The sequence below is a fragment of the Lampetra planeri genome, chromosome 48, assembly GCF_965212315.1.
Source record: "Lampetra planeri chromosome 48, kcLamPlan1.2.h2, whole genome shotgun sequence".
NCBI classification, from domain to species: domain Eukaryota; kingdom Metazoa; phylum Chordata; class Hyperoartia; order Petromyzontiformes; family Petromyzontidae; genus Lampetra; species Lampetra planeri.
In genome coordinates this window covers 4387081-4412332 of record NC_136154.1, presented here as the reverse complement: position 1 = coordinate 4412332, position 25252 = coordinate 4387081, and the positions used below count along the sequence as shown (strand labels likewise).

The 25252-nt window shown below is 46.8% G+C and overlaps 1 protein-coding gene across 1 annotated transcript; it reads right to left on the bottom strand.

Moving 5' to 3' along the window:
- Positions 1 to 956: 956 nt before the first annotated feature.
- LOC144733873 (uncharacterized) lies at positions 957 to 24373 on the bottom strand. The gene is made up of 3 exons (XM_078615880.1): positions 21821 to 24373; positions 19188 to 19894; positions 957 to 11555 (listed from the first exon to the last, which is right to left on the bottom strand). The coding sequence occupies exons 1-3, from the start codon at positions 21854 to 21856 to the stop codon at positions 10910 to 10912; spliced, it is 1389 nt and encodes a 462-aa protein (XP_078472006.1). The 5' UTR covers positions 21857 to 24373; the 3' UTR covers positions 957 to 10909.
- Between the last annotated feature and the right edge of the window lie 879 nt (positions 24374 to 25252).

Genomic DNA, 25252 nt, shown 5'->3' with positions numbered 1-25252 from the left:
CTATACCACACAACACTTTGTATTACATTATACACTATATAATACACCACAATATTACATTGAAAACGAATTTCTCTAACTGCTGGTTGTGTGTTGTGTTGTTCTTTCCCCGCACCTCCAATTAGCACAGTTGGCTATGTACGGTGCCAAAGAAGTTCAACACATACACGTAGAAAAAACGCTCATGATCTTGAACCCTTCTAACCATCTCACATCGCCCTTTCTCAGTGTCCACGTTTCCACTCCATGCAAAGCCACAATCCACTCTCTTATCCTGACTCCCCGTCTTCCCTACCACTCGCTCAACGCACTCGTCAGCAACTCTTTCCTCTTTGCCGAACGGCCCTTCCGCTAACAGTCAATGATCTTATTTCCACCACACACCGTTCATGTTCCATGGTCAATGCGCCCAAGTACCTGAAAGTCTTCAGTTGTCCTACCAGCTATCCATCAATCATGGTCTATCCCCACACCTCCGATGTGCACGGTTGGCTACGCATGGTGCGAAAGGTCAACAGACTACACACTGCATACTATACACTACTATATACTACACTATACACTACAATACACCATTACATTAAATTAAAACTATTTTTTTCTGAACCGCTTGTTGTTGTGTTTATTTCTGAAACAGTATAGACAAATGTCGCCCCGGGGTTATATGAGGTGGCCGAGGCGACAAGGTTCACTACACACTACTATATACTACACTATACAATGCACTATATACACAACTATACACTACTATACTAAATTGAAAAGTATTTTTCTTTAGAACTGCGTTGTTGTGTTTAGTTTGTTGACTTCACCTGCACCTCCGATTAGCAAGGTTAGCTATGTACAGTGCTAAAGAAGTTAAACATAGATATGTACATAGTTAATAGGAATGAGATTTGCATCCCAGAAAGGTTATGCTCAGAAACCCACCGAACAACATTCACGCAAACACAGGCCAATTTTAAAGCTACTTTATTTTATCTTGGTTATCACGGTAATATAAGTAAGCTGGCTAATATATATTTTTTCCACAACATACAAGTTAAGAAACCAACGCATGCAATGTGCTGGCGTGAATACAGATAACACCACAAAAAATATAGTTAAAAAATAAGTCGATAAAATGTCTCTTACTTGCCAACGAGATAAAAAAAATTCGCAATTTCGTGAACCCGATAAAACCACCTCTCATCCGTCTCTCACGACTCGGCTATCCATCCCGAGTGTGGTGCCTGCCTCTTTAACAAGAGCCAAGAATAATCCCACAATGCCAACACCAAAGACAAAGATCCCCCCCGTATAGCCTCAGACTGTTGGGAAAAGTGCTGTTAGCAAACAGCAGCACGCCCGACCGCCTTCGTCTCCCCAGTGGCAATGTTTACACACTACACCAGGTACTCATTTGAGGCCGAGTCTTCCTAGGGGAGGCCCAGGACCGGTTTAAATAATCGTCACTGGTGTTGTTGCAAGCGGGAATAGAACTCGGGTAACCGGGTTCGTAGCGCAGCTGATAATCGCTGCACTACCGCTCACCACGACCACCACTACATACCGTTGGCTACTCACCTCGTGCAACAGTCCAAGATATGATCCTTATGGCGGTACCCCGGGGTACAAATTAAATATTTTATTTTTGGAAAAATTTTTTCCCAGGGGTGTACTTAACTCCGCGACTGGGGTACCAATCAATCCGAGTTCGGTGCTACTCCGTGTACAGCTCGTCGAGATGAGTCGATTGCCGCACCGCCGACCATCAACAGACTGAAAATTACTGCATCGCGGACATTATGCGAAAGCCGGGGTGCTATGGTACCCCAGCGTACCGCCATAAGGTTCATATAATGAAATGTACATTTGAAAACATTGATTCCATTCGGTTTTTTTTAAGCATTGCAGAGGGTGAAAGGAACGCGCCTCCAGTGTTTGTATGTGGAGCATGGAGCCATTGACACAGCATGCATAAATAAAAACACACCGATACTTAAACACGCACTTTGATGCACGTGTAGTGAGCTTGCGAATCCATATTCATCGATGATTAATCTATGTTACCATTCCATCCCTAGAATATGGTCGTTACTAAATGTAACATTGGTGCATAAACTGCTTTAGGAAACAGAATACTATTTATACTGCAGGAGGAATCTGATGAGCTATGAAGCTCTTTATGGCCTGTAGGGGCACAGGGTCAGAAAGTTACAACTGCGGCGGTAACCCAATTTGGCCATAATTGTGGTCAAGTAGATCCATTCGTACTTAAGAGGCCTGTTCGCAAGTAACCCTTTCTTTACTTGAGAATTGGCAATATTCCGAACGTGAACGTTGAACATATTTAACTGCGACGTACAGTTATCGGTGACAGGACGTGTGGCTAAGCGTGAGACAAGATGTCATTGGAAGTATTTTCGTGTAGTATTCCTGTGGTATCTAACCATTGAAAATAAGATGGTCAACACATCGCGCATCGCTTTCAGAAGCGCTTCTGCTGCCATCTCTGAAAGCGTCGCTTTCAACGGTGACTGGACTAAGATAACCAAACGTACTACACTCGATGACATGGTGAGATAACTCATAACCCCAAAATATCTGAGTGGTTCACCCTCAGTTCTGTGACAGCCATTATGAACCACTTCCGTGAAAGTTCGTTTTTGTAACTTTAAAAATCGTTCTCAAGCCCACGCAAAGTTTTTCTTTTTGGCAAATTCAACAAGTGCTTTGATTAGGCAGCAATTTGGCCCATTCTCTGATAATAATACACAATCGGGCCCAACTCGACTTGTTAAAGACTCGTTGGAGCAAGTGCTGTTAGCGAACCCCTATTAATACGGCCATCCACACACAGCACACGACTGAGAGGGTGTACGTATGCTTAACTTCTTTAACACCGTTGCTGGATAATGCCATTATAGGGTCGCACTCATTACACACGCCAAATGCTTGCCACAAATGAACCACAAAAGGAGCATAAACCATGACACTAACTCCAGTTATCCTAGCAGCAGCAGCGATTTTTGGCTGGCCATCGAATAAATGTGGTCACTGCATTGCACGCTTTCAGATGCACTGCTTCTATGGCCGTCTGGAATGCTCTTCCTTCCGATATTAGTAATTCACTAGAGCTATGCACTTTTAAATCTGGATTGAAAAACTAATTTCTTTAGAACTGCTTGTTGTTGTGTTGTTTGTTGTACTTACCCCCGCACCTCCGATTAGCACTGTTGGCTACGTAAGGCATGAACGAAGTTCAACATACGTACATACATGCACACAGGGGTGATGGGAATTGGCGAGTGCAACCTCTCCACTCACTGGCCCTCTGACGTCAGAATATCGTACAGACGTTATTGGCTGGAACATCACAACCAGGCCCCTCCAGCACACCCGCACCTCCGATTAGTGATTGGCTACGTAAGGTGCGAAAGAAGTTCAACACACACGCCTCCCGAGACGGATTTCTATGAGCAAACGCCTACACGTGGGCTCCTGCGAGTGGTCAAGTAAAATAAAGTGCACTTTTGACCACAAAATACGGACGAGAAGTCGCTTCTGTGAGTGCGAGTTGAAATCGCAGCCGTGGTTGATTTACCGATAACATAATCAACACCACTAGCATTATACTATCACCACCACTAAAATTACCATTATTCCCACCCCCATGATATCACCACCATAATCATCACCATAACCACAAACATCACAAAAGTCATCAGCACTCCCACCATCTTTCCAGGATGTGTAAAATAAATAACACCTGCCACAGCTGTACAAATTTGATAGACAAATGCTCGTCATGGTAACGTGCAATTTCCTCCAGGGGCAATAACCACACACCAGCGAATACATACCACTGCACGGTGGTACAAGGGGCCCTACAAGACTGCTGGATTTTTTTTTGTGAAACGTTAGAACGGTGAGCTTCACAGACCACCGTTGACAGCTCTGAATGATACAATGAATCTGCAATGGTTTGGACACGTGGCAATAAAGGGCAACTACACAATCACCTCACAGGATGTGAAGGGAACAAAAATGCAGATGACAAACGTAATTACAGAGACAACTACTCGACAGTACAATGGGCCTTTAAAAAAATATATTTCCTTAATTTAAGATATCCACTTGTCTTGCACATCCGGTGAGCGAAATCCGCACAATTTGGTGTTATATTTCTGATCATGCACTGCATTCCTGCACGTGCAGTTCACGGACTTGGTGCTGAAGACCTTCTTTCGCACCGTACGGAGCCAAACATGCTAATCGGTGTTGATGATGTGCATCATCTTCCAGTTTTACTTGAACGTTGTTTTCCTCCAATGTGTTTGCTATGCTCAAGTGTCTGCAACGTTACGAGTTATAAGCTGCTGTAACTTTACATATATAATTTATTTATTCCATCGAGGCAGGTCATTCTGGTAAAAGAAGCTGAAGGCCGAATATTTATTTACCCCCGTCAAACAAATAAATTTTGGACAAACGATAGAAAGACAAATAACTCAGAACACGAATGAAATACGAACCAACGCAAATCACAACATATGTCTGTGGATGTCACGGTGGCAGGATGTTAATCACCTCATCCGGTATGCAGGAGGTCGTGGGTTCGATCCCGACACCTGTACATTTGGAGTTGGCATGTTCTCCCCGTGGTCGTGTGGATTTTCTCCGGGTTTCCCCTCCACATCTAGAGCATGCATTGAGAGTATTTGGCTGCTATAAAGGTCCACACAAAAAGCCACTCCGTTGGGCTATTATTTGTGGCCAGGTAGCTTCTGAAAAGGACCTACATAGCTCAGTAGTGGGCCTTACCTGGTAAAATAACAAAAAGTTTCGTTTTTAACCACACCGCACACACAACAGCGGGTTCATACCCCCCCCCCACCCCCACGATGAACTATACACACGTGCAATACCAGGGAGCAAGGGTGGGTGGGTTACACTGGATACTGGTTTTAACTTGCTTCGAGTGAACTCCACGTGCCCTTACGTTGTAACCTGTCCGTGTTCACACCACTGGTGTGGAACGTGACCCAGGGTGACGTGGATAGTACGTGACAAGAGCTTCAGCTTAGGACCCACCCTCTATGCTCCACCCTAACCCCGATTGTCTGCCCTTTCACTTAAGAGTTCACTGAACAATATAACGCTTCAAACGAGCGAATTCATCCTTCCCCCGCACCTTCGATGAGCATGTTTGGCTACATACGGTGCGAAAGAAGTTCAACATACGGCAACACACAGCGAATACAGCGGCACGATAGCTGCACTGCACTACGAACCTGGTCACCCGAGTTCGATTCACGGCCAAGGCTTACCACATTACATCCGTGCAAAGCGATGTCTACACCGGTCCTGGGCACCCTCTTCGATAGGTCTGGATTGACTGGTGTGGTCATCCAGGCGTGGCTAGATGTTAACTGCCTCGCCTGGTATGCAGGTCGTGAGTTCGATCCCGACCCAGACGCTTGCTGTATATTTGAAGTTTGCGTGTCTCTCTCCCAGTGGTCGCGTGGATTTTTCTCCGGGTCCTCCGATTTTTCCCTCCACATTTAGAATGAACATCATGCGTTCAGAGTATTTAGTTGCTATACATTTACACAATGATAAGCTACTTTGTAAGCTATCATTTGATAGCCAGGTCGCTTCTTTAAAAGAGCTACTAGGTAGCATAGTTCTGGGCCTTACACCTGGTCAAACTGTGTTCAAGTCTTCCTGAACCAAGGGCACTTTTAGGACACTGTCCGTTAGCTGTGGCCGAGAATCTTACTCTATAGCTACTGGGTTCATAGTAAAGCACAAACCACTATACTACAGCTCAACTGCATACGCACACACATACACACACGCGCAAATATACAGCTCCATCACCAGTCTCCCTACTAGCAATACGTTCTGCCAGTAGCATTGGGGTGCAGTCTCCCACGAGCTTTGTTCATTGTCCATGATGCGTCATCTGTCCCAGATGTGGCACCACCAGGAGTTGCTTTCAACCATATAAGAGCCCTAGATTAATCTGCATTGGCGGAGCAACGAGACAGGTTTTCCCGCAGGCTCGTCTGTACGCCCCCCTCCGTAAGAGATGTCTCCACGTGTGGGACTTCTCAGGTTTACAAGTGGTTCTTCTATGTGGCCACTTCCGGTTTAATTCCAGATGCAAAAACAGTCTTGCAAAGAGGATTTTGGCCAAACAACCCAATGCAGGACACTGCTCAATTCGAGTCTAGCAAGTGATTATACTGCAAGCATAGCACAGCACACTTTGTGATATTATACTGTATTGAATTATATATACATACTCTATATGAGATAAGATGAATTTCTAAAATGATGTCCGTCATACAGCATCAAGGCGCTCACTGTTGAGAACCTAGGTTTGAGCCTTGGCGCTGGGCTTCCTTCGTGTGCTGTTACCGGTGAAAGGGAAAGCCACCTTGTGTGGCTGTGAATAGCTCAGGTCTACAATGGAACAGATTTCACGCCGGCGCGTGCTGCCACGTGCTGCCACGTAGCACGTGCTTCACAAAGGTTTACCGCGCGGTTAACAAGAGGACGCTCTTTACACGCACGCTGATCTTGGAACGGGATTCCACGGTTGTCGATGTTTTCAGTAAAACTGAAAAAAATGTAATCATACGCGGCATTCACCCAAGGGTACGAGTGCCGTCTTCTCTTATGTCTGCCTTTAAATTTTTTTTAAGTCTTTTCCGACCTCCCAGTTCATCCCGATCGGATCCCATCGGCATCGCGAGACAAAAGAATCCACGCACGCAGATCGTCTCTCACAGTTGCCAGTAAAAACCCTTCACGTGACTCCTGCTTCCAGCCCACAGAAGCGGATATAACAGAGCTACCTCATGAAATCCATTCAAATGACATCTGATCCAAACAATTTGGCGACAGCACTTTCCCACCTGCTTTGCCACTGAGAATGTTTGTCGCATTCCAGTCAAACCAATATTTTTACTGACCGGAAAACTGGAATTCATCCAACTTAAGTGCAGACCCACACTTAATGTTCTTGCGTTGTTTTTTGTGTGCTCATAGGTCACCAGGTTGAGACTATCCACTCACTAACACTTGAGAAAACCAGTGTTATCACAGGCAGCTTGCTTCAATTCCTACCCAGGAGCTCGGCGGGTCTATCTTCCCCCGGAGTTGTGAATGTTCTGTTAACACCTAAAGTCAACCTCTTCTCAAAGGGAATGGGCGCTCCTTCTCTTCTGTTGACCTCATGGACCTAGAATTCCCCCTCCGTGGTTCAGGAGCTCGCTTCCTCCTGCCATCCCCATTTTCTCTTCTCTTCTGCCTATGACCAAACTTCTCCATGAAGTTTCCGGCCGCACCTCATCGTAAAAAATATACTGCACACACGATACACTCACATTTGTTGCGGAATCTCGAGACATGGCACACGTCTCCATGCGCGACCACAAATCTAGACTTTGCTGCATTAGCTCCGGTGCCAGAGCGATAGTGTAATTTAACCGATCGTCATCACATTTGGTATTTCACGCCAATTTATCATCACAGAGGGCCTATCACGGAGGCGCCGCGTTTCGCGTACAAGTAAAGTCTGCCGGTAAAATAGGCGCGCCGCTGCCACATGTTTATTCTGCCCAGTTGGGTCAACCGTTGAGTCACCGCTCTAAATTTGGATCGTGACGCTGGCACACACACACGTGGCCTGCTCTTTTTCGAATGAAGTCACAGGTTGTCTCCGATGTCCACTGTGAAGCCGACAGCATGGATTTCAGCTTAATGTCGACAGTATTAACCAAGGCGGTTGCAGGTTCAAACCACGAACCTCTACACCGTGGGGTGGGGTGTGCAAATCCGCTACGGCTCGGGCATCCTCTTGTCCGTGTGGGTTTTCCTCCATCAGTGTTTGTTGTTTCCTCTTGCGCGCTGGTGATTTCTTCAGGATCTCCGAGCTCTTCTTCCATATGTCAAGAAGCACTCCAGTGTTCACCTCTTACACGGTGATGGTGAGGCTCTTCCAGGCCCTGTCATGGGTTTGTTGGCAGGGTGACCGCTCTCTTTTTGTTTCAATGAACATGTTTTCCTTTCAGCATGCTGTCCCACTCAAAGGGTACTTATACATCCAAATTGTTTGGTTGCCATTGTGTTTTTTTCCAGAAATTGGAAGAATCCGATCGTTTTTAAAAGACGTGCAAAGGTGTGCTTACGAAACAAGCAGGAAGGCGCGACTCCCAATACGACTTGCGGGCGTGTCATGTGACCACCCCATTGAATTATGTTCTCAGCCATGTCTAGACCAGCCAGCTGAAAAGCTAAACATGTGGCTTTTAACTAAGTGTGTGGCTCGAAGAGTTGAACATGAAGCCCTCCCAATTTGGCAGCGATAAAATGAACAACTGCAGACCAGTTTCTTTCTTCTTAAGGCTCATCACTGCTGCAGTCATCAAAGTTCACCAGTGCTTTGAGCTCTGGAGAAACCCAATTGTCTACAGCCTGCTGCACTAATTTTTTTCCACCCCGACCCATCCCAATCCATTTACAGAAGGTGGTGGATTTGAATTTGGCGAGTGCTTGGTGGAGAGAGCTGAGAGAGGTCTCGTCTGCGACAGGCCAGGGGCTTACTCTCTCTGGGGTTTCCGCATCAGGTATTGCCTGTACGACACGTCTACGCACTCTGTTGAGGAAATTCACTGCAATTCCTCCGTAGATTGTGAGCGTCTCCTAGCCCATTAAGAGTTTCTCAGGAGCTCAACAGTCCTTCTCCCAGACACATGTACGCACGCACATGGGTGTTCTCGAACATCTTGGGTACTCTCTTTCCACGAGTGGCTTTTCTCTACCATCGCAGTGATTCTCTGCCACTCAAGATTTTCTCCAAGAAATTGTCTCTTTCCCGTGAGTTTTCTCCGCAGTATAAACTAGACGTGCAATCATCCTGCCACGGCTACCCTGCCAGCCCCCACCAGGTTACGAGTTTGATAATGTATCAGGATTTGTTGATGTTGCGATTCGATTTGGAAATTCGTGGTTGTCAGAACTGATTCTAGCCATGCACTGCTTTAGGCAAATTCAGGAGTTGAATTTAATAATCCTGCCCAGTGTTCACACGTATATATCATTTGCCTTGCAGTCTGATCTGCCCATTCGGTTCAACAAATTATGATTGATCAGTGCCCACGGAATGCAGCCACTGCATCCTCCAAACACCTATTTTGTTCTACATTGGTTTCATGCCCAGGTGACTGCTTAGCTATGCATATTAACCCCGGGTTTTAATCTTTATCCAGACTGTCTGCAACTCACTTCTTGCACTGGCCTGGTGACGAGATGTTACTACCTCGCCTGGTATACAGGAGGTCGTGGGTTAGATCCTAACCCTGACGCCTGTATATGTTCTTCCCGTAGCCGTGTGGATTTTGCTCCGGGCCCTCCGGTTTTTCCTTGCACATTTAAAAATGTGCGTTAAGAATATTTGGCTGCTGCCATAAATTTCATCGTGATAAGCCCACTTCGTTGCACTATCATTTGTGGCCAGGTCGCTTCTGAAAAAGAACTACATAGCTCAGTGGGCCTTACACCTGGTAAAATAAACATAGTGTAACTCACACCCACTAAACTCCTAAGGTCAATTCCCGACCGGAAAACAAGCGCAGTCCGTCGCGTGCTTCCAGAGATAACAAAATAATTACTGTGTGGGAACTCAACAGTGATTGACCCTATGTGGACGTTCCATCGACTGTGCGAGGAAGAGTGAAGGGCGATAGCGGGGAGACAAAGACAACGGGAGACACTCCAGTTCCGACTGTGCCAACTTAGCCGCCCGGCACTCTGGTCATTGTTAAGATAGTCACTCAAATGGAGCCGAGTGCTATCCCGTAAAACGTTTAAGCAGAGAGACACTGCTGTGGAGACGTCTTGCAAGATTGAAATCGTCTGCCGAATTTCAACATCCTCTTGAGCATGTGTTCTCTGAAGTTTGAGCGTTCACCTCTTGTACAGGTGGGTTTTCCCCTGTTTCCTCCCACAGCAAGACCCTCCTGCGAAATTAGTCTTCCGACTCGGTGCGGGTAAGGACGTTGGAGAATCTTCGTAGTCCTTCCTCTGTCAGCGGTCCACATGGCCAGGTGAATCGACGCCCATTGATCGCAACTCTTTGCGATGTCTGTGTTCCCAAAAGACTCCACGCACCTGCAAGGATTACCGCTATTTGGCATCAAACAGCGGAAAGGAAACTAAGGCTGTGCCTTATGAAATTCTCATCGCCAGCCAGTTACGAGTGTCTAAGATGTAGACTTTTTAAGGTTTTCCCAATAAGTGCTTTAAAAAATGGGAAACACAACTTGTCAGTTAAGAAGAGGCAATCACATGCTCCAATGGCCAGCATGGTATGTGCGCTGTTTGTGCAGAATCCCATCACGTGAGTAATAATTTTGAATTGAAATCGACAGCAAATGCTTTCCACAATAGGTGCGTTTCAATCGAGATGTCGGTTGCCGCCACTTTGTTTTAGCCAAAACTAAGCTGGAAGAATTGCTCCAAGCTGGGGCCCTACCCATCTGCCTCGTTAATTCAAGGTTTGGTGAAACATCGAGCAAAGTTCGCAAACCAAACCTGAGAATGTTTACTCCGGGTCTCCAGTCTGCATCATCGGGCCATTCAATACAATTCTTGGTTGCAACATTCCCGCGTTCTTGGAAAACATTCAGAAACGTTCCGATAACATATTTCTCCTTCCCGAAAATATTAAATGTCGCCTTTTATGTTTTCCTTCCAAATGTCAGAGCTTGAAGATGCCCAACCTCCGCTTTAACTGTCACGTTGAATTTCTTGACGAGACGAATTTCCTTCCTATTATTAGATCTCAAACTATAATTTGTTTTAAATCTCAAATAATTGTCACGTGCCCCCTTCACGGCTTGTAATTTTTTTTAACCTAATTCTTGATTGCGTGAGTTGTGAAGTTTAAGGTCGTGAACAGAAGACTGGTGTGGGTGATTTGATGCTTGTGCAGGTTTTCGGACTGGGTGAATGCCTTGCCGCACATACAGCACTTGAAAGGCTTCTCCCCCGTGTGGGTCCTGTGGTGGCTGTGCAGGGCCCCCGACTGCGTGAAGGCCTTGCCGCAAACCGAACACTTGTAGGGCTTCTCACCCGTGTGGGTCCTCTGGTGGTTGTGGAGCGCCCCCGACTGGGTGAACGCCTTCTCGCACACCGAACACTTGTAGGGCTTCTCGCCCGTGTGCGTCCTTTGGTGGTTACGAAGGGCGCCCGACTGGGTGAACGCCTTGCCGCACACGGTGCACTTGTAGGGCTTTTCGCCCGTGTGGGTTCTCAAGTGGTTGTTCAGCGCTCCGAGCTGAGTGAACGCCTTGCCGCACATGGTGCACTTGTAGGGCTTCTCGCCCGTGTGCGTCCTCTGGTGGTTGTGCAGCGCCCCCGACTGCGTGAACGCTTTGTCGCAGACGGTGCACACGTACGGCTTCTCACCCGTGTGGATCCTCAGGTGGATGTTGAGTCTGCTCTGGTTGTCGGTGCTATACAGGCACTCCTCGCACTGGTGCATCGCGGGTTTGGACCACCTGCCGTGTTGCTTGATGTGGTCCTCGAGGACAGGCTGGCTCACCAGCACCAAGCCGCACACAGGACACGAGATCCTCGTCTCTTCTTTCATCTTTCCTGTCTCGGCACACAGACACACAAAGGAAAAAATATCTTCCATGAAGCCTTTAACATACAGTTGGGGCATGTGCTGTTAGCGAGCACCCATTTAGGACGGCGCGGCACATGAGCGGGTAGGTGGACAACACCACGCCCGGCCGCCTATGTCTCGCCAGTGGCCATCTTTACACACAGCACCAGGCACTAATTTAAGGCTGAGTCGACCTCCAGGAGACCCAGGACCGGTTCTGATAATCGTCACTGGTGATGGCCATGAGTGGGAATCGAACTCAGGTTAGCGGGTTCATCACGGTGTAGTGCTAACCGCTACACTACCGCTCCCCACAAACACACACACACACACATGCACAATTCATAACAGTATTTTAATAAATGTTTGTCATTCACCTGCAATTTTTTGTCCAATACAATCGGGGCTGATAGGGCCAGCAGCAGTCTACAGCAGTATCCAACCACTTCTCAGAGAGTGAGCAACTAACACCATGTCCACAGCATACATCAATGATTTATCAGTGGGGAGTTACTCTTCCATCTGGTACAGGTACTGCACCTGTACCAGATGCAAATTCTACTTGTACAGCCACGAAAGGCTTCTTTGAACTGTGTAGTAAAAAAAGGCGAAATGGCATCGGGCCCAGAGGACATGTTAAATAGTTTAGGGGCGCCACAGTGGCTAGATGCTAACTATCTCGCCTGGTATACAGGTCGTGGGGTCTATCCTGGCAGAAAGCCTGCTGTATATTTTGAGTTTGTATGTTCTTCCTGTGGTCGCATGGATTTTTCTCCAGGTCCCCTGGTTTTTTCCTCCACATTCAGAATCAACATCACGCATTCAAAAGTATTTGGTTGCAATAAATGTCCACACAATAAGCCACTTCGTTGAGCTATCAATTATGATAGCCAGGTTGCTTATGAAAAACAGCTATTTATGTGTGCTGTGGACATGCTGTTAGTCACTCACTCTCTGAGAAGTGGTTAGAGACTCTGCTGGAGACTCTGCTGTAGACTGCTGCTGGTCCTAGCAGTGCATTTAAATATTGAATTGTTGTTACCCAATTCTTAAAGCGAAAAATGTCTCGTTATTTTGGTTGCCGGTCCCTGGGCTACAAACAACCCTTGAGCGACACGGCATGGCGAGTGGGAGAGATGAAAGAGGTGGAGTGGGTGGGGTAGACATTCAGAATCAGGAGGAATCCGATGATCTATGAAGCTATTTGTTGTCTCACAGTAAGGGAGCCATGGGGTCAGAACTTTACAACAACAATACTCGCAAACACGATGGGAGTGCCAAGTACAAGCAAGACAAACGAATCAGCCACCACGCGTACAGATACAACAAACTAAACCATCTCCATCCTTCAGGGCCAAAAATAAAACCCGAGGTATTAATTTCACCTAGCAGCGGAGTGACAAATGCACACCTGTCAACCCCTTATCAGTGCCTACCTTATTCCAGACCAATTCAGACCTTATTGGTCACCCCGTGCCCCTTATAAAACTCAACGTTCGTCCTACAAAGTCCCATCACAAGAGAGAAACACAAATAAATTGAACTGTTTTTTTCCCCGTACCGAAACGGCCGTACGGCGTATGGACCTAAAAAAAACTCAATTTCCATGTGCAGAAATACAGGGTAAACCATATGGTTTGACAGGTATGGTATAACATAATAAAATTAATTTTATTATGTTTTATTTTTATTATTTTATTACTTCCCTTCTACGTGACTTTACCGAAAGAACCGGGAAGATGAATCCCTGCAGTCACGAAAGCTTTAAATCAAAATTTAGGTATGGTATAGTGTAGTGTATAGTAGTGTAGTGTATAGTAGTGTAGTGTATAGTGTAGTGTATAGTAGTGTAGTGTATAGCAAACCTGTCAACCCCTCATCAGTGCCTATCTTATTCCAGACCAATTTTTCAGACCTTATTGGTCACCCCGTGCCCCATATACATCTCAACGTTCATTCTACAAAGTCCCATCACAAGGGAGACAAACTCAATTTTCCCCGTACAAGAATAAGGGGGTATAAACAGTTATGGGTGGACGGATATGACAACTTGCGATAAATACGAATTCAATTATTATCGAACAGCAGCAGCAACAGCAGCAGCGGCGGCGGGTATAACAACTGGGTTGATGAAGACGAAGTCCATTATTCTTCATCAACGTTAACAACAATAACAAGAACAAGCGTCCCGAGAAAACACGAAAAACTAGGCCTCATGTCGCCAGGCAAGTCCACGAGTCTGCGGAACCCTCGTCTCTGCTTGCCGAGTCTCTCTGTGAGTGTGTGTCTCTCTCTGTGTGTCTCTCTCTGTGTCTCTCTCTGTGTGTCTCTCTCTGTGTGTGTCTCTCTCTGTGTGTCTTTCTGTCCGCGATCCTCACCGTTTTTTGGGGTTTTTTTCTCCTCCCTGGCAGACGCGAGGCGCCAACTCCTTCTTTGCCTGGGCCGCGTGACGTCACCGCCGATGGCAATGACGTCACGCGCGCGCGCGTGATTCCGACTCGCGCGATGACGTCGCCGAACGTGATTTTTTTGTTTGTTGAAGGGCGTCCATGACGTCACCCGCAATCTCAGCTAAACTACAGTTATTTTCCTCTTCTTGGTTCTTTCGGTAAAGTCACGTAGAAGGGAAGTAATAAAATAAAAAAATATATTTTATTATTTTATTACTTCCCTTCTACGTGACTTTACCGAAAGAACCAAGAAGATGAATCCCTGCAGTCACGAAAGCTTTAAATCGAAATACAGTTATTTTGCTGTGCCTTTTTTTTTTACACCTGATGAAGGAAGCTTGCGTTGCCTCCGAAACGTCATGATTTAATCGATTTATTTTAATTTATTATTTTTTACCTACGTGGCTTTACCGAAAAAACCTAAGGGTATTTTATTTCTACATTTAAAGTTTTCGTGACTGCAGGGATCCATACTCTTTGGTTCTTTCGGTAAAGTCACGTATGTATAAAATAATTTCATTTTTTTTATTTAAATAATTTAATTTATTTAAATAATTTTATTTATTTTATACCGACAGGTCCCGCACTAGCTTAATCCAGCACTGCTCATGGGACCTCCCTTGCCAGTATCAAAATATAAGAATACGTTTTACCCTTTCTGTTAATAAAACAGCTGTGTTAAGATGTTAAAGCGCCAGCCCACAGAAGCCACATGGCAGTAGGTACCTGTCAAGTTGCGCTGGCAGCAACGACGTATTTTGGATACGTTTACTCCATGAAATTTGCATAAATAAACATACAAATAGACTTCTTCTTGGTTCTTTCGGTAAAGTCACGTAGAAGGGAAATAATAAAATAATAAAAATTAAACATAATAAAATAAATTTCTCACGACGTTTCGGCCACAACGCAAGTAGCCGTCCTTGTGGCCGAATCGTCGTGAGAATTGTATTTTATTATGTTTTATTATTTTATTATTTCCCTTCTACGTGACTTTACCGAAAAAACCAAGAAGATGAATATCTGCAGTCACGAAGGCTTTAAATCGAAAAATACAAATAGACATACTGCAAAAAAAGTTTCTGTATTTACAATCTTGCAGACTCCGCATCATGGGGTGATGTACGTAGCACTACTACATACACCAGCCATGAGTTTGACTATCGCCAGGCTGACACAGCCTTTAGAGCGGCGCTCCGGCGAACGCCGAATTACACAACGCACCTTTTCGTCGGATTGCACTGTGTATATTTTCTGTTTTCATTACCGTAGTTATTAGCATACCTGTCAACCCATAGGGTTAACCCGTATTCTTGTCCAGTTCCATACGGCGTACAGCCGTTTCAATAGGGGCAAAACAATTGTATCTGTGTTTCTCCCTTGTGATGGGACTTTGTAGGACGAACGTTGAGATTTATAAGGACACGGGGTGACCAACAATGTCTGAATTCTAGATTTGAAGCTTTCGTGACTGCAAGGATTCATACTCTTAGGTTTTTCGGTAAAGTCACGTAGGTAAAAAATAAGTAAGAAATTTTTTTTGAAATAATATAAATAAAAGAATAAATCACGACGTTTCAGAGGCAACACAAGTCTCCGTCATCAGGTGGGACCGTCACAGCTAGATTTACTGTCTCAGCTAGATTTACTGTCTTAAGTAAATTTGTATTGTATTACATTCGTCGTGATTTATTATTTTATTTATATTATTATTTCAATAAAAAAATAAAAAAAAAATTACCTACGTGACTTTACCAAAAAACCTAAGAGTATAATGTCTAAATTGGTCTGTAATAAGGTCGGCACCAAGGCCGTAATTATAATATTTTGGGGGGAAACACATCCCCCCCCCCCAATATTAAAATATGCTCAAAATGTCCCCCCCAATATATTGCTATAATAATAAAAAGTAATAATAATTGCTATGCTATGTAAATAAAAACAACAATTTGCTAAACCTTGGCCACAATATCTGGACTTGTCTTCATATAAATCAATGCGTAGATTTTTGTTTATATGATTATGGTTGTACTTTATTCATCCCTAATCTCAAACATTACATACAATGAAACAAGAAATGGTAAAAAAAAGTTAAAACAGAGCAATGTAATACAATACACTATTAGACATTATTGTAATGAATAAATAAAAAGTCCATCCCATGTGTTAGTGAATTTTTAAATATTTCAGGCAGGAAATTAGTTTTCAAATTTAGATTTTTTCTGGGTTGGGACCCCCAGACCCCCTGGAAGATTTCGTCCCCCCCCCAATGTTGACTTGGTAGGCACTGATGAGGGGTAGATACGTATGTATTAGTCACGAATAATGTATTAATACGTGCAGTATTTTCATTGTTTGAGTTGTATAATGATTACAGCAGTGGTAGACACTCAGCATGAAAAAAATATTATATTATTAATACATTTTAAGAATAATTTACTAAATTAACTAAAGTTTAATAACCGTAAGCGTATAAATAGCTTTTAAGGCGCAATAAAAAAATTACCACACTCAGAGATTCTGATATCTTATGGAAGAGCGTTCATAGCCTAGGGGCTACACGTGAAAAAGCTCGGTCACCCATAGACCAAAACTTTGACCTGGAAATGCATAGAAGATCTGCATCCCCAGATCTTAGGGACCTTGAGGGGGACATGTGGGTGCAGCATGTCAATGATGTTAGGGTATAACGTACCGTATGTAATATTCTACACTGAAATCAATCTTAGCTACTTCTTTTGTCACGCACACGTGGTGCCGGTCGCTGGACTGGTTACAGCCTTTGGAGCGGCTTCACCGAATTGTCCCAGGACCGCCAGATAATGTTGGAAGCAGCCGGATAATCGTAGATCAACTCTATTTCAAGAGCCGCAACGCATGCGAATGCCATGGTTGCCGACCCATCGCGGTTTTCGACCCGTCGCGCTCTTGGGAGTGCTCCTTTAGTAGCCACATCCTGCTGATGGACGCCACGGTGGATAGATCTTAACTCCCTCGCCTGCTATACCAGAAGGTCGTGGGTTCAATCCCAACCCTGACGGCTGCTCTATATTCGGAGTTTGCGTGTCTCTCTCTCTCCCCGTGGTCGCGTGGAAATCTCTCGGGGTCCTCTGGTTTTTTCGCCTCCACATTTAGAATCAACGTCTTGCGTTTCGAGTCTATGGCTGCTATAAATTTCCACGTGACGACACGCCACTTCGTTGATCTGCTATTATTTGTGATATGTCGCTTCTGAAAAAGAGCTACGTAGCTCAGTCGTGGGCCTTACCGAAATAAATACAGGAGTCAAAAACTAGTTTCTGGGTCTCCCTGCTATAAGAACCACGGCTACTGCAAAAACATCGGTCCAAGGAGGCACACGGGTCGATGGACTTGTGATTTTATGTTGCTGATACAATAAACCTGCTTGCATTTTATTCGTGTGTGTGTAATGTTTGCTGTGCATCTATTGAAACAGCAGCAGAGCCCATGCTATTCAAAATCTATGTGCGTGTTTTTATTCAAGTGTTTTATACATTAAGGTTGCAAAGATACGGATTCCTATTTATTTGGCGCTGAAAAACGCCTTGGCAACTCGAATCGTCTTATGTCACGGCTTATCTCAACCATTCCAATGCCCTGCAGCGATGTAGCCTAGAGGAGGACCACATGCAACACTCTTCCTTCCAATATTAAGACGCCACTGGGAACTAAACACTTTCAAATCACCTCCGATTAGCACGGTTGGCTACGTACAGTGCGAAAGGTCAACACACATACTTACACGATGGCAGCTGTCCCTGTAAATGCAGCACTAACCTGCAAGTGAGCATGGGTCTACCATTAGGGGCGATGTGACTTGGTTTTAGCCAAATAAGTAATTTGTGGATTATTGATCATAATTTGCCAAATTTGGACCGCGACTCCCAGCACACATGGCCTGCTCTGTTGTTGAATAAAATCATGGGATCTTTTAACGCCCACTGTGGAAGTAGACAGCGTTCGAGTTTTATGGTTATGACACGCCAGAAATATTAACCAGGGTGGCGTCTGGCCTGGAACTGCAACTCCTCTGTGACAAGCAGCAAACATATAATGCCGCATGTGCATTATTCAACCGACATGATTAGGGATTAGGAGTAAGATGCAACACATCGCAGTTAACCCAACCCAAACCCGACTTATAACCCTAACCAAACTAGCCTACTACCAAAGCCCCATCCATAACCATTATTACAAAGACCCCCCTGTATAGCCTTAACAAACTCTTGGAGCAAGTTTTATTAGCGAGTTGAACGTATGAAGGCCGACATGGCACACGAGGAGGTAGGTGACCAGCACCACGCCGGTTGGCCTCCTGTCTCCCCAGTGGCAATGTTTACTACACACCGCACCAGGTACTCATTTGAGGCTGAGTCGACCTAGAGGAGGCACAGTTATAACAGTCCCCTATTCAATCTTGGTATTTACAACTCAACTATGGTCACGAAAATGTAATTGCAGGATTATAAATATATTCCTACACTCACGTAAAAAGCATTGAACCGTGCGTGCGAACATCGGTTATATGCAAATGATATGCAAATCGCAGATTTCCACTCTTGGCGCGACCATGATAGTCCAACGGCAAGGCAAATGTAATAACAAAACACACAAGAACTTAACAAAACTGTACTGCCGAAGTACAGAAGAGGGCAGACAACACAAACAAAACGGCAAACAAAAACCTAACTAATTTAACCAATCCTTGCAAACGAGACACGACGCATTCAAATGAGTCGCGACGCTGCATCGGAACGATTCAAGGACGCGTCCGCTCAGGGAGGAGTTGTCTAATCGCTGTGACTCAGGCATAGGGATTGGAGCGGTTTCATCCCCACGTTGCTCATCCTCCTCCTCCTTCTCCTCTTCCTCCATTCTCCTGCTCCGATGGAGGAACAGGAGGAACAGGAGGAACAGGAGGAACAGGAGGAACAGGAAGAACAGGAGGAACAGGAGGAACAGGAGGAACAGGAGGAACAGCGGCACCAGTGCGGTGATCACCTGTCCCCACGGCCTCCCCCGCCAGCTCGGCCCTTCCTTTCCCATCCCGCGAGTGTATCCGCTGGTGGCGCTGCAGCGCCCCGAGCCAGGAGAAGGCCTTGCCGCACACCGCGCAGGCGTGCGGCCTCTCACTCGTGTGCGTCCGCTGGTGGTTGCGCAGGTGATCGGACTGCGCGAAGGCCCTCTCGCACACGGTGCACACGTACGGCCTCTCGCCCGTGTGCGTCCTCCCGTGGCGCAGCAGCGCGCCGGGCCACGTGAAGGCCTTGCCGCACTCCGCGCAGGCGTGCGGCCTCGCGCCCGTGTGAGTCCTACGGTGGTTTTGGAGGTGGGCCGAGCGAGCGAACGCCTTGCCGCACTCGTCGCACGCGTGCGGCCGCTCACCCGTGTGCACCAGCTGGTGCCGCCGTAGGCCGCCGGTCCACGCGAACCGCCGGCCGCACTCGTCGCAGGCGTGCGGCCGCTCACCCGTGTGCGTCCGCTGGTGGTTGCGCAGGTGGGTGGCGAGCGCGAACCCCTTGCCGCACTCGGAGCATGCGTACGCCCGCTCCAGCGAGTGGGCCCGCAGGTGGACCTCCAGGAAGCCGGCGTCCGGCGCAGAGTACGGGCACCGGTCGCACCGCAGCAGCACCGGCGCCAGATCCGGCTGCTGCGGTAGCAACGGCCGCGGTGCCGTCTCCGGACCGGACTGTGCCATCGTCAACCAGTCGCCCGCCACGAACGACAGCTTCGTCTCGTCGGCTGCGGTCATCTTCTCCTGCGTGCGGACAAGCGGTTATGAACCTAACGATGACGAGCGGTTACGAACGTGGCGGTGACGGCTCGTGCTTACAGCACACAGCCCTTTTGTCAGTGGTCTGTGTGTGAAAGGTTTAATCAGTTTAACCATAATATATATTTTTTGGGTTAGATTGTGTAAATATAAATGTGTCACTAAACCCACCACCACCCAATACATCCAATTAGTAAGGTTTGTCACGTAAACAAAACATACCAATTTCTCCTTGTTCAGAACACCGGTGTGTTGGAGAGTAAACCCACAACATTTACAATTCGAGTACGACATTTCGCCAGTAATTACGACCAGCCTCATCAGGCGACAGCCAGAGTTTAACACGTTGGTTTTCGCGACCAATATTACCTACAATAGCGGTTTTATTATGGTGTTCTGAACTAGTAACAAATTGGCTACGTTTTGCTAACGTGGCAAACCTTACTGATTGGCTGTCAAGTGGTGGCGGATTTAATATTTATATCTACGCGATCTAACCCAAAAGAAATCTGGATTGTGGAAAGGTTTAAACAATGCATATTAGCCTGTACAATGGCTAGCAGAGGTTATTTTTTATAATTATGGTACCTAAGATGCATGAAATAGTCACACATATTTTGTCAGCTAACGTACGTGTGTAATTTTAACTTATTTCACAGCGCACGTAGCCAACTGCGCTTACCGGAGATGCGGGGGAAGGACGACAAAATAAACACAACAACAAGCAGTTCTAAAGAAATACGTTTGTCAACCTAGATGATGAATGTAAAAGTGCATAGCTCCAGTGACTTCGTAATATCAGAAGAGCGTTCCAGATGGCCACGGAAGCAGCGCATCTGAAAGCAGCAATACTTTAAATTGTCCCCGTAATTTAATTGGAAGCCCAAACGTTTTTATTGTTAGGGAAATGAATGTGGCTCACAGGATGAGTGGATACATGGTGGTTAAATTCCAGTTTAAATGCCTCATGGGACGAGCAGCTGTTTTGGGTATCCGAGGAGATAAAATATTGCTTTTTGGTTGAGTTGATCCAATGCAGGAGATTCCCCCTTGGGTTTTGATCTTCCACGAAGCTGCTCATGGTCCACCCCCTAAACCGCATCATCCCACTGCACAAACCCGAGTGCCAGCAGCAGTAGATGCGGATGATCCTTCCTGATGATGGCACAAATTGAGAATTTAAAAACTCTCCAGTAGTGCCGTGGCGACTGTGGTCAGCCAGAACAGTGGCTGTACAGCGTGTAACGAAGAATCAATACGAAGGAGACATCACAGCGATATGTAATAAGTTTTTTTGGGGGATTAGATAGCGTAAATATAAACGTGTCGTTAAACCCATCACCACCCGATACAGCCAATCAGTAAGGGGTTTGTCACGTAAACAAAACGTGGCCAATTAGTTAACGAGTTCAGAACTAACCAGTTGTGTGTTGGAGAGTAAACCCACTACACACATTTACAATTATAGTGTAGTGTATAGTGTAGTGTATAGTGTAGTTTACTTTTATTAATTTAAATTTTTTACCTACGTGACTTTACCGAAAAAACCTAAGAATATGAATCCTTGCAGTCACGAAAGCTTCAAATCTAGAATGTAGTATACGAGTTCAGCTATCGCCGGTTGTGTTGGAGAGTAAACCCATCACACACACACATTTACAATTATAGTGTAGTGTATAGTGTAGTGTATAGTGTAGTTTACTTTTATTAATTTTTATTATTTGCCTACGTGACTTTACCGAAAAAACCTAAGAATATGAATCCTTGCAGTCACGAAAGCTTCAAATCTAGAATGTAGTATACGAGTTCAGCTATCGCCGGTTGTGTTGGAGAGTAAACCCACCACACATTTACAATTATAGTGTAGTGAATTGTGTCGCGTATAGTGTAGTGTACTAGTTCAGCACTCACCGGTTGTGCGTCGGAGAGTAATCCCACTACGCACATTTACAATCCGAGCACCGTGACTTTTCGACGGTAATTACAACCAGCATCATCAGGCTGATAGCCAGAGTCCTGGAGAAATCTTCCGGTATTAAACTGATGATACTACTCTGCTAACTGCTCCTGACGACGCGGTCATCCGTTGCTTGACCACCGGAATGCAGACTTCTAAATAGTCATTGCTCGGATAATCTACATCAGCCACACGACAAGAAGGAGGATAAAGTTGTTGCAGGTCGTTCAGAATCGGCTCATACGCCCCCTGCCGGACAGTCTGCAACAAAGAGCTTCACAGCTCATCGGATTCCTCCACCTGCGGTTCAGATTTCTGAGGTATGGTCAAACGAACCCTTCGGGGCCATCCATCTCGTACGTACGCATGGAGGGGGGGGGGGGGGTTAACCCAAATGCGTATGCTTGCGTATGGGGGGGTCTATTGACAATGTACATATGCATAGGAAACGGGGGAGGTGGGGGTAAAGCCTCGATAATAATTTGTCGACGTTGACCTTCAAATGAGTTAGTCCGGCGGCGGACTGTTTGCTTAAACACGACGACCGCTTGTGTTGCGATCGAAACGTCGATATTTTTTGTAATTTTTTTCTGTCTACGTGGCTTTACCGAAAGACCCAAAGAATACGTTAATATGATGCATCCTTGATCGTTTCTGCGTGGATTAAATATCGGCCGTTCTATAGGATTCGGGAGTGGGGGGGGGTGCGTCAGGCGTACGTACGCAGGTGGTTGGGGGGGGGTGTAAAAAGTACGCGTGCGTACAGGGAGGGGGAGAGGGGTCACGGCTAACCCACGCCATGCCGGCCCTCAAGGAGCAGTGGCAGAGGTCGCAAACGGGTTTTGATTCCTTACCCGTACCCAGCCACACCAGGGTCGGAATCGGGTACCCGTACCCTACCCGATACCCGGCTACCCGTACCCGGCCGAGTATCGGGTAGGGTACGGGTATCAGCTACCCGATTGCGACCTCTGGGATGAAGCCATGTTGCAGGCGCGGGTGGGTTGATTCTAGGAACTTGAATTATGAGAAGAGACAAGACGTTGGGAAATGAGTGAAAAACGGTGACTCACCAGTGACTCACGGCCTACCCGTACCCGGCCGCACCAGGGTCGCAAACGGCTACCCGTATCCGTACCCGGCCGGGTACGGGTAGCCGTGTATCGGGTAGGATACGGGTATCGGTTACTCGATTGCGACCTCTGAGGGAGCGGGAGAAGGGTCACGGCTATCCCACGCCGTGCCGGCCTTCAAGGAGCAGTGGGCGCTGGAGGAGGCCGTGTGCCAGAGGTCGCAAACGGGTTTTGATTCCTTATCCGTACCCGGCCGCACCAGGGTCGCAAATGGGTACCCGTACCCGGCCGGGTACGGGTACCCGTTCCCTACCCGTACCCTACCCGAAATGAGTGACAAACGGTTACTCACCAGTGACTCACGGCCTACCCGTACCCGTACCCGGCCGCACCAGGGTCGCAAACGGCTACCCGTATCCGTACCCGGCCGGGTACGGGTAGCCGGGTATCGGGTAGGGTACGGGTATCGGGTACCCGATTGCGACCTATGAGGGAGGGGGAGAAGGGTCACGGCTAACCCACGCCGTGCCAGCCTTCAAGGAGCAGTGGGCGCTGGAGGAGGCCGTGTGCTCGGTGTCAGAAAACGGAGAGCTCTGCATGCAGTATGAGCTACCGTCGGAGGCCGTAGGACTGCGAGAAGGGCTGGGTGCAGATGCAGCACTTGTCGGAAAAAAAGATTACATAGAAAACAGGGGGAACATAGACATAGAGGGGGAGAGGGGGTAGAGAGAGAGGGGGGGGTAGAGAGATTGAAGGGGTGAGAAGGAGGAGAGCAGAGCGTTAAATATTTTGCGAAATCTTTCATTTAAAAAGGGCGGGGGGGGGGGCACATAAAGTAAAGCATTGACAAAAAAACTAAGTGATGAACAAAGCAAAGTGCTGACTACACCGAGCATCTTCTTGTTTCCTTTGTATTTGTATTGTATTTAATTGTTTTATTTTTATTATTTTATTATTTCCCTATCTACGTGACTTTACCGAAAGAACCAAGAAGATGAATTATTTTTTCCTCTGATCGTAAAAAAAGAGTGAGGGGTCAAGTTGACAGATTTTTGCGTGCGTACTAAATGGATGGCCCCTTGGTGGGGAGAGACAGCGAGAAAGTAGGCGGATGAGGGGTGGTGGTGGTGATGGTGGCGTTACCGCCAGAGCGACATCAGGAGTCAGGGATGAGAGAGATGGGGGGAAGGCGGTGGCCTCTGTCACCCCCACATCTCTGTATGTGTATCTGTCTCCCCCTGTCTGTCTCTGTATGTGTCTCTGTATGTCTCTGTCTCCCCCTGTATGTCTGTCTCTGTCTGTCTGTCTCTCTGTCTCTGTATGTGTCTCTGTCTCCCCCTGTCTGCCTCTGTATGTCTGTCTCTGTCTGTCTGTTTGTGTCTCTGTATGTGTCTGTCTCCCCCTGTCTGTCTCTGTATGTGTCTCTGTCTGTCTCTGTCTCCCCCTGTCTGCCTCTGTATGTGTCTCTGTCTGTCTCTGTCTCCCCCTGTCTGCCTCTGTCTGTCTGTATGTGTCTCTGTATGTGTCTCTGTCTCCTCCTGTCTGCCTCTGTCTGTCTGTATGTGTCTGTCTCCCCCTGTCTGTCTCCGTCTGTCTCTGTCTGTGTCCCTGTCTCCCCCTGTCTGTCTGTATGTGTCTCTGTATGTGTCTCTGTCTCCCCCTGTCTGTCTCTGTCTGTCTGTATGTGTCTCTGTCTCCCCCTGTCTGTCTCTGTCTGTATGTGTCTCTGTATGTGTCTCTGTATCCCCCTGTTTGTCTCTGTCTGTCTGTACGTGTCTCTGTCTCCCCCTGTCTGTCTGTATGTGTCTCTGTATGTGTCTCTGTCTCCCCCTGTCTGTCTCTGTCTCTACGCGCGCGGGACGCGGCGTCGCGCGCAGGTCCCCGTCCACCCCGACAAACCTGAGCGCCTGCGCAGAGACGACGTCGGCGAGGGCGTGACGTCACGCGCGCGTGTCTATATCAGTGCGTGACGTCATGTATGCCGAGCAGAGGGTAACGTCAGGTGTTACTCGTATAGCGTGACGTCACTTGTGTGCCTTGCAGAGGGTCACGTCCGTGTGTGCAGAGAAGAGCGTGACGTCCCGTGCGTCTATCAAAGCGTGACGTCACTTGTGTGACCACCAGGGCGTGACGTCACGTCTAGAACGACAAACTGATTTCTTTGGAACTGTTGTGTTAGTTTGTTGTCATACCCCCCCGCACCTCCGATTAGCGCGGTTGGCTACGTACGGTGCCAAAGAAGTTCAACATACACACACAAACATACTGAATTCAACATACACACAGCCTGAATTCAACATACATACACACAAA

Bases quoted from the DNA above. Each gene is read 5' to 3' on its own strand.
- LOC144733873 (XM_078615880.1), bottom strand. From the start codon at position 21,856: ATGTGCGTAGTGGGATTACTCTCCGACGCACAACCG. The intron at 19,895-21,820 runs GTGAGTGCTGAA...GTCCGCACGCAG, and splicing joins TACTCTCCGACGCACAACCG to GAGAAGATGACCGCAGCCGA. The intron at 11,556-19,187 runs GCGGGATGGGAA...GCAACACGGCAG, and splicing joins CGCCACCAGCGGATACACTC to GTGGTCCAAACCCGCGATGC.